Genomic DNA, 9,481 nt, shown 5'->3' with positions numbered 1-9,481 from the left:
GAACCGCAGGAGGGGACCTTGAATGTCCCCAAAGGCAGTGCCCGTGGTCCCGTTCCTGGCACTGCTTTGCCCTCTCCCCACAGCACCGGGAGGGCTGATGGTGGAGGGGAGGATGGAGAGCAGAGCTGCCAGCAGAGACGGCCCCAGGCTGGCTGGGGGTGCCCAGCACGGGGAGGGGTCCCTGTCTCCGTGGGTGGCACACGAGGGGCTCTGTCCCCCACGGGACCTACGTGTTCTGAAAGCCCCACACTTCCAAGAGCTGCACCTTGAAGTCCTCCTGGCAGAGCGGGGGGTTGTCGAAGGTCTCGCAGTGCTCCGTGTGCCCCCAGAGCAGGTTGGCATCGAGGGACAGGGCTTGGCCTCCCCCTCCACCTGCAAGAGCGAGCGCCGGGTCAGGACTGCGCTCCCACCTCGCGCCCGGGCGGCACCAGCCCGGCCCGGGAGGTCTGGGGATGGCTCCCACCTCTCGGCTCTCTGTGCCTTGGCTTGCCCTGCCCCTGCCCCCAGCGCTGGGAGGGAGGCACAGGCTGGCAGTGCCGCAGGGATTTCTGACTCACAGCGGGTCCTCTGCCGGACCCTGCCCAGCAGTGCTGGGGCACAAAGATCCCACCCCCAGCCCAAGCCTGACCCTCGTGTCTGCTCCGGTCACCGTGCCCAGCCCTTCCTCGGGCTGATTCCCACCCATGTGACCTCCATCCCACCCAGAAGGAAGGGCTGGGACAGGACAGGACACACCAGCCCCAGGAGTACAAACCTCGCCGGGAGCTTTGGGCACCCTCGGGGGCTCTGGGAAGGAGCACCCGACCCTCGTGTGGCTTGGCACTGTCCTGCCAATGTGAGGAAGAGGGCGCTGCCTTCATCTGCCCTGCCTCTAAACTGCCATCCTACACCAGGAGGTCTTTGCCCTCTGGAAGCAGCTCAGGTCTAACCTGGAGCAGGGCCCTTTCCAGCCAAAGGGTGCCCACCCTCGGGTGCCCCGATGGGTAATTACCGATAACGATCCCGTCCCGCGAGCCGGACATGAACATGGAGGCTGTTTTGGAAGGCAGAAGGAAGTGCCTGATGGCCAGGAACGGGGACAGACGGCCCTTCCTGTGCGGCGTGGGCACCGTGAGGCGGCTGGAGCCGGAGGAGCCGGGCAGGGATTCGGGACACGGGGACGGCGAGCGCTGCCGGGAGCGCGGCACAGCCTTGGCCAGCTCGGGCTGCTTGATGAGCACCCACTCGAACCGCTCGGGCTCGGGGCGCACCTGAGAACGGGACACACGTGGGGAGAGAGCCCTGTCCCCCGGGTCACCTGGCACTGCGGGGAGAGAGGGTGGTGCTGCCTGGCCAGGGGGGGCAGGGGACAAACCACACAATCATGGAATAGCTCAGGCTGGAGGGACCTTTCAGGGCCAGCTGATCCCCCTGCAATGAGCAGGGACATCTCCAGCCACATCAGGTTGCTCAGATTAAATGCTGTGTGCCAGCTCTGGGCCTGGGGCAGGGAAGGGACAGGGCATCCTGGTAGTGCCAGGGCTGCTCTGGAGGTGGCTGTGGCTGAGGAATTGGTTTTGTCTTTGCCAGATGCTGCCAGAGATGGGCAAACCTGCACTGCCTGCACGGACAGGTGGATGCTGGATGGATGCCAGTGGGATATCAGATGGATGCTGGACTTTGCCCCTAGGATCTCTTGGTCCAACTGAGCCTGTTCCCTCTTCAGGGATGCCAAGACTGATTTGGGAATACCCCATCCAGTTGCTTCCCCAAGCAAACTGGGCAGAAACCTGCCCTGCTCCATCCCAGGAGGGCCTCTGAGAGCCCCCAGGGCAGGAGTTGGTTCTCCCTTTGCTCTGATCCAGCACAGCAATTCCTGACGGAGCTCAGGGCAGTGCTGGGGACGGGAGGAAGCAGCTCAGGGGCAAAGTGACCTGAGCTGTCAGAGGGGTCAAGGAAACAGTAATTAAGGGACAAACCCAGAAACAAACCATGACTTACAGTGAACACAAAGCACTCTCCTGTCCCAAAAAAAGCCGATGTTGCCCCACTCTTTTTCCTTTCACTCCAGTCAGAGGAGAGAAACGCCCCACACACCTTTGGAGAGAGCACAGAGATGAGCAGGGGATGGGCCAGGACTGGAGCCAGCCCAGGAGCACCAGCCATGGCCCGTGGGCTCAGCAGGGCAGGGGCTCTGCCCAGTCCCCAGGGCAATTGGAGAGCCAAATTCTGCAGTGCCAGCTGAGTCCTGCAGACAGTCACTGGTGCTCTGCACATGAGTCCACTTGGCTTCTGTGCCTCAGGCTGACCCTGGTGTGGATGTCCTTGACCTGACCATGACTGGAGGGGACCTACCAAGGGCTGGGAACTTGAGCCTGTCCTTGGCACAGACAAGGAATAAAATGAGCTCAAATGTGTAGGAAACCAAGTTTTACAGGTCACTGCACAGGGCCCTGGGGTGGCAGGTGTTTGTCTCCACACCATGCTGAGGTGTCAGGCTTGGGACATCAGCACTGGTAGGTCAGTAAATCTTTGGGAGGCCTGAACAATTCACAGAACTTGCCCCTACTGTTGGATGAGAGTGGAGAGAGAAAATACGGATTTATGAGCCCTGGTTCACGAGTTTTACAGTTATTTCATGACTTTCAGTAGAAACTCTCCTTGTTTCTCCCCCATTTCCCTTGTGTAGCTGCTCGTGCAATCAGTGAGAGAACCTTGCATTTAGTGCTTGGAAAGCAAGTCCTGGCTCAGACAAAGCATCTGCTGACTTCAGGAAAGGCTGCTCAGCAAGGATTCATGACTTGGTATTTGCAGTGAAAGGGTATCACTCGTGGCCCCCCTTCCTCTCACCAACTGCTCCTGTTTTCCCACAGCATCCCTCAGCTGAGGTGTGTCTTGGTGGCTGGAGGTGCAGTTTGCTCTCTCCTGGGAGCTGGGACAGACCCTGGGGCAGGGCAGGAGAGGGACCACACAGACCTGTGGCTGCTCCAAGAATTGCCAGTGGGGTCAACACCCCTGTCCCCTTCCCCAGCTCTGCCTGGGAAACACTGACCTCCCCCTCGGTGGTTTTGATGAGCAGCACGGTCGGTTCGGAGCCTTCACAGCACGTGTAGAACCTGCAGAGAAGGACAAGGGTCAGGGGCTCTCAGGCCCAGGAGCAGAGCCCAGCATGCAGCCAGCACGGGGCTGGGAAGGAGAGAGGAGGGTGGTGGTGGCTCTTCTGTGCTGGCTCAAGGGAGCTCATGGAAGGACATGGCAGAAACTCAGTCACGAAGCTTGATCAACTCCAGTGTTTGTGCAGAGCAGAGGGAGTTGGTTTATGGGACTTCCCAACTCATCATCTTTGCTTGGTGAATCTCAAATGAATTGAGACACTGGGCCCTGGGCTCTTTCGAGCTCTGACACAACTTGCTATTGCAATTTTGGTTTTGGGCCTTGACACCTGGGCTCTTTTAAACTTGTATTTGGTGTCTTTCTCCTCTCAGGATGTTCCCACATCCTGCCCTGAACCTGGCACCTCTCAGTGTCTCACGCTCCTGCAGAGAACAGGTTTGGGTTTCCTGCCTGTTTTGAGCCCCAACACTGACTGCAGTGCCCAGCAGCCCCTGGTTCCATCCCTGGAGGGAGTTGGAGCCCTGGGGCTGGTGTGCTGGCTGGACCTGGCTGCTCACAGCATGCCCAGCATGGTGTGGCACACGGGCTGTGCCCTGCACTGCAGGGCTCTGTGCTCCCCGTGGGGTGCCAGGTTGCTGCTCACCATCTGACCAAGCCTCAGCTCTCTCCCCTAAGTCAGCACTGGCCCAGATCACACTCAGGTTCTTGAACTGAGCCCAGGACCATCCCCAGCAGGCCTGAGATGTGCCCTGGGGACACTCTGTGGTGCTCTTTCTACACCACCAACCCCTGCCCAGTTTTCAGCCCACGCCCCTGACCAGCAGGACCTGATGGGCAGGGGCTGCTTTACCTCTGCAGGCTGCACCCATCCTGGGAGGTGGAGAAGAGCAGCAGTGGGGGGAAGAGGGAGAAGCGCTCGGGGATCCAGGACCAGACGATGCGCATCTCCTGGGCCGTGACGATGCTGGAGCTGAAGTTCTGCATGTCCATGGCCAGGTGGAAGGAATGCCTGCACAAGGGGGATGGACATCATGCCAAGCTGTGGGGCCTGTCTGCTTTTTGGGGTGCAGCCCCCCTGCACCAGGTTTGGTCATGCTGTTTGCACCATGAGCTTTCTGCCAACAGCACCAGCTCTGGCTGTGCCGTGTCTCCCACCAGGGTCCCCCGAGGGGCTGGGAGGCCCCAGCACAGCCAGAGCTGTGGGGGGTACCTGAAGCTGCCCCCGTGTGTGTCTCCACAGTGACTCACACTTTGTCTGCTCAGCCCCACGAGCTGGCAGACAGAGAGCTCCCCTTACCTGCTCTGCACCATGGTTATGCCCCTCTCCATTAACGCCTTCCTGTTGGCCATCTGGAGCAGCCAGATTTCCTTGCGGGAGAACAGCCGGATGCCAAAGGCTCTCTCCAGGAGTTTGTTGACAGTCACGTGCTCGCCAATGTTCTGCATGAAAGCCTGCAGGTCTGCCTTGATGTCAGTCCCCTCCAGCTCGGGGGAGGTCACCGAGAGCCTGTACTGCTTGAGCAGGGCCAGGGCAATGCGGTACAGAACCTTCTGCCCCTCCAGCAGGAAGACGTCCAAGACACGGACGGCGTAATCGAAGGGCAGGTCGTGGAAGAGCCACGATAACCATTCTGAGTACACCTCAAAGACGTTCTCAGAGGCATTGGCTATGAGTTTGTGAGCTGCTGGGCAGTGCTTGTTGGCCAGGTCCCCAAAAGTCATGCAGGAGGCCTGGTGGGCCAGGAAGGACTGGTCAATGTAGCTGGTGTGGGGAGCGTTGCTGGCGATGAGGCGAGAGATGCTCTCGAAGCACTGAGCTTCGTCCTCGCTGTAGTGCAGCAGCAGAGCCACCAGGGAGGGGAGGATTGGGCTGTAGGTTATGTCTGGGAAGAGGTTGCCGACACAGATGAGGATCTTCTTCAAGGCAGCGACCCCTTCCAGGTTGAGGCAGTACGTGGGCATGGGGCATCCTTCCAGGAACTCTGGCAAAGGGTGGCAGCTCCCACTGGGCTTCCCGAAGAGCCGGCTCGCCACGTCCCTGTAGACGAGAGCGTCGGGGGTGACGAGCCGGCAGGACACCTGCTGGATGAGCTGGTGGTAGAGCCGAGCCCTGAGGGCGTGGCTCGTGGCCCAGCAGCCTTCCCTCGCCAGCTTCTTCAGCTCCTTCGGGGGCTTGCTCAGGATGTCTGGGGGGATCTGTGCCGGCTGCTGCTCCGGCATCCTGTCCCAGTCCACGAACTGGCCACAGCCCGGACAGGAGGAGGCGTCGCTGTCCCAGGTGTCAGCCTCGGGTGTGATCACGATGGTGACTGGAGATGAGCCAAACGCCTCTGCAGGACAAACACCTTTTATTCGACACTCTCCACCACCCCAGCATTTCACCCTGGCTGAGGGCACTTTGATGTGCGACAGCCACGTCCTGTGTTTCTTTATTCTCTCCTGCAAAGATGAGGTTTCCAGGCTTTGCCTGGCTGGAGCTCCTTGCTGTGCCCTCTCCTGCTCCCATCGGCTCAGGACCCTGGTGAGGAGCAGGGCCAGGTCCCAGCTGGGTGTCAGGGATGCTTCTCCCACCATGAGGGGCTTTGTACCCCTCAAAAATCTCCCGACTTCCCATCCTATGACCTGCCATGAGGGAGGTGCAGAGAGGAGGGACACAGTTCCTGTCCCACGGGGATGATCATGGGACATGTCACATCACCAAGGAGAAGAAGCAGCTCGGTCCCAAGCCCAGCTCTGCAGGGGCAAGAAGGGACCTCGGGGCAGCAGGGGCACAAGTGATGCTGAGGCTGAGAGGGACCATTGGCATCGTGTCCTCGTCCAAGGACAGCGCAGGACAGGAGGGTCCAGTCTGGGTCTGGCAGCCCAGGGCGAGCCTGCTCCGAGCCCAGGCAGAGAGGGCAAAGCTGCCCTCGGGTGTTTGCTGCCTCCTGCCAAAGCCTCCCGACCCCTCCGGCCGCTCGGGTGCCACAGAGAAGGTGGTGGTAGGAGAAGGTGCCGCAGCGCGAGGGGCTCGCCGGGGCCGCGGGGCTGCTCTGAGGGGTGCAGAGGGTCCCTCTTTCCCGTGTGCCACCACACACCTGGAGAGACCCCGCCCGGGGCCCGCACGCCGCGACTGGCGAGCGCCTGAGAAGAAGACAGAAGGTCCCCCGGGGACCCTCGGGGGAGGCTCCCGCACACAGCACCGTGACAGGGCTCGGGCACCGCCAGCCTTGCGCTGCGAGGAGCAGAGCCTGAGCTCCTCCTAGAGAGACGGGAGCGGCATTTCCCCGGGGCTGTAGGAGAGCTCGGCTCCAAACCCTGCTCGGGAGACGGGAGCTGTCCCCGCGTGGGTGAGCTCTGCTGGTCAAGTGATTAATTGGCAGGGATAAAGTCAATTAGCACACACATTAATTCTCGGGTGTATTTATCTCGGGTGTGCTCAGTTGCCTGGGAAGTCAAGGATGGATTCGCACCGAGCCAAACCTCTGCTTTCGCCCCAGAGGGACACGGGGGGACAGCACGTGGTGGCACATCGAGAGGGTCCTGCCGCCCGGGCTGGGTCCGGCTCTGGCTCGTTCTCTCCAGCTCAGTTCGGCCCCTGCTCGAGGTCAGGAGGACCAGCAGGTCGGGGTCGGTGCTGGTTCGGGGAACGAGCAGCAGTTTGCTCCGGTGGCTGCTCGTCCTGACTGCCTGCTCTGGGGACAGCCCCGACCCCGAACACAATCACGCTCTTGGCCATGGAGCCCAGGCTGAAACAACAGTGGGGCTGAAGCGGGAGTTGTTTGCACCCCGCGGTCCCCAAATTCACCTTGTCCTCTCGGCCGGCCGCATCCCGAGGGTGCTGCCCTGCCCGGAGCACTGAGGAGCATCAACCCGAGCCCAGCCGGCCCCGGGGCTGGCCGGTGGCTCCGGCTCTGCCCACCCCGGGACAAGCCGGGGGGCTGGGACAGGAATTGTGGCTCTGCTCCAGCCCCTGTCCCTGCTCTGCGCACTCACCTCGCCCGGTGCCCGAGTCCTCGGCCCCGGCCGGCTCGGCCCTGGGGAAGCCGCCGGCCGCCCCCCCGGGGGAGCGGGGCAGGCTGAGCCCCACCTGCAGCATGTCCCCCGTCCGGTCCCCGCTGCCGGGTCCCCTTTTGTCCCCGTCCCCTGCCCTGACTTTTAAGGCAAGGGCCAGCCCGCGGCACGGGGGGTTTATTTGGTGTAAACACAGCGAGGGTGGAGCAGCTCCCCCATCGCCCCGTCCTGACCCAATTCTGCACCGAGGCCGGGCGGGGATGGAAACGCCCCGGGGAAGGAGATACCATCAAACAGCAGCACGGCCATTGATTGGGATCCTTTGTTTTTCCCAAGGATAACCTTGATTTTCCCGCTCTGCGGTTCACTCCCCTCGCCCCGCCGCGGGCAGGAGGTGCTGCGGGGCTGAGCGGGGTCGGGGCTGCGGCCGCGCCCGTCCTTGGGCGAGGGAAGCGCCAGCACAGCGCGTGGTTTGCAGCCGCTCCCCGCTGGATGAGTCGGGGGAGCCGGGAAGGGAAGCAGCGAGGGCCGGGAGAGGGTGACAAGGAGAGAGAGAGATCGGGGCACGGCGAGTCGGTGCCGCCCCCGGGACGCTGCTCGGGGACGGGTGCGGGGCTGCGCCGGTCGTGTGTGCGGGGCTGCCTCAGCACCGGCCGGCAGGACCAGCGGGGCGATCTGGGGAGATGTGCCTGTACCCTCCGCAGCCTCCCCGCAGCCTCCCCGTGCCCCCCGCAGCCTCCCCACGCCCCCCGCAGCCCCCCCCGCGCCCCCCGCAGCCTCCCCGCGCCCCCCGCAGTCTCCCCGCAGCCTCCCCGCGCCCCCCGCAGCCTCCCCGCGCCCCCCGCAGCCTCCCCGCGCCCCCCGCAGCCCCCCCCGCAGCCTCCCCGCGCCCCCCGCAGCCTCCCCGCGCCCCCCGCCTGCCCAGCGGGACACACACCGCGGCTGCTGCGGGCACAGCTGTGGTGCCGCAGCGTTTCCACTCTGCCCCCCGGGAAATGGTTGTTATCGATTGACTTTTCGCCTCAAAAGGCGTTGCAGAGCTACAAACCCCACGTTGTGTTCACAGCTGAAGTACCTTCCAACAGCTGGGAGATGTTCCCAGCACGTCACTCCGATCCGACATTGCTGCCAGAGAACTCAACAGTTCAGGCTGCACTTTATGTGCAGTTTTATAGGCATCTGAACCTTTTTAAATGTTTTTATTTCCCTTGAAAAATCTGATTTTTTCTGTTACGGTAAGAGCAGCTGCAGGTTGTTCCTGCCCTGCTTCCCTGCCTTCAGCTCCGTCTGCACTTGCAGCGCATCCCTGAGCATCCACCGGCACCGGTGGCCTCGGGGCACCTCCCGAGCAAGCGCAGCCCCTCTGCAGACTCTCCTTTTCGGAAGAAGCACCTTCTCCCTTGTGCGCCAAAATCTGTTGGGAACAGCACGGCTGTCCTGTCATCCCTCTCGTCCCTTTGCTCCTGATGAACCGGGGCAAGGAGGTCTCCCATTGGGAGGCTCCCAGTTTGCACCCGGAGCCTGTCTGGGTACCCATGGGCAGTTCTGCTCCACAGGCTGCACCCAAAGGGGCAGGTGATGGCCCCCAGCCCTGCTCCCGGGGGTCCTGGGGGTCCTCACATCACATCCCGCTCTGCTTCCCGGTGCCGAGGGATCGTTCACTCTCTCTCCAACTCAAACCCTTTTTATTTATTCTCTCTCCAAACTCAAATCCTCTTGCCCAGGCTCAGGGGTCCTGCTGCCTTTCCATGGACATTGGTGGCCACCTTCTCCTCATTTGCCTTTTCCAGGACAGTGGATGCCCCTCCCTGCCAGCCCAACACAGCTCTGAAACCCCCGGCAGTCCCCCCACCCGCCCGCTGCCGGCAGACGCTCCGGAGATGGGAGATGGAAATGAATTAGGGACAGGACGAAATGAAACATCGTTTCATGCCTTTTTAATGGTGAAAAATATTAAATATGTAGAGACCGTGTGGCTCCAGCAGAGCAGCGCAGCCGAAGGCCATGAATGTTTGATGCCCAGCGCTGCGGGAGCGGGGGGTGTGGGAAGAGCTGCGACAGGGGAGATGGAGCCCACCCCGGGCGCTGCCCCGGCCAGCGGGGAGCTCAGAGCCCGGGGCTCTGCCGGGTGTGGATCCTCCCAAGCGCATCAGCCTCAGCCCCTCCGCGGCAGGAGCGGAACTGTCCCTGCTCCCCAGCCCAGCCTGTCCCCAGCCCTGCACAGGGAACCGAGGGGGTGCCTGGGGGTGCTCAGCATCCCCCAAACCCACCCTGGGGCAGCACTGCTCGGTGGGGCTGGTCCCCAGGGCACGAGCGGCTCCTCTGGCTCCGTGTTTGACGGAGCCGCGGAGGCTCCGTGGGGTCGGGCCCTGGGAGAACAGTGGGGTCACAGCCC

At 62.5% G+C, this 9,481-nt stretch overlaps 1 protein-coding gene across 2 annotated transcripts; it reads right to left on the bottom strand.

The window, feature by feature from the left end:
• LOC139680871 (TBC1 domain family member 24-like) lies at window positions 1–7,190 on the bottom strand. 2 transcript variants are annotated; one of them, XM_071573846.1, is made up of 7 exons: window positions 7,069–7,190; window positions 4,391–5,438; window positions 3,944–4,102; window positions 3,032–3,095; window positions 1,981–2,076; window positions 992–1,250; window positions 1–372 (listed from the first exon to the last, which is right to left on the bottom strand). In XM_071573846.1, exons 1-7 carry the CDS (start codon window positions 7,169–7,171, stop codon window positions 227–229), a joined length of 1,875 nt encoding a protein of 624 aa, XP_071429947.1. In that variant the 5' UTR covers window positions 7,172–7,190; the 3' UTR covers window positions 1–226. The 2 variants fall into 2 exon arrangements, with proteins under 2 accessions (XP_071429947.1, XP_071429948.1); XM_071573847.1 differs by having other exon boundaries at window positions 4,391–5,423.
• Between the last annotated feature and the right edge of the window lie 2,291 nt (window positions 7,191–9,481).

Source organism: Pithys albifrons, chromosome 19 (genome assembly GCF_047495875.1).
Source record: "Pithys albifrons albifrons isolate INPA30051 chromosome 19, PitAlb_v1, whole genome shotgun sequence".
In the NCBI taxonomy this organism is placed as follows: Eukaryota; Metazoa; Chordata; class Aves; order Passeriformes; family Thamnophilidae; genus Pithys; species Pithys albifrons.
The sequence above is the reverse complement of the archived record's forward strand: the minus strand, read 5'-3'. Positions and strand labels throughout refer to the sequence as shown.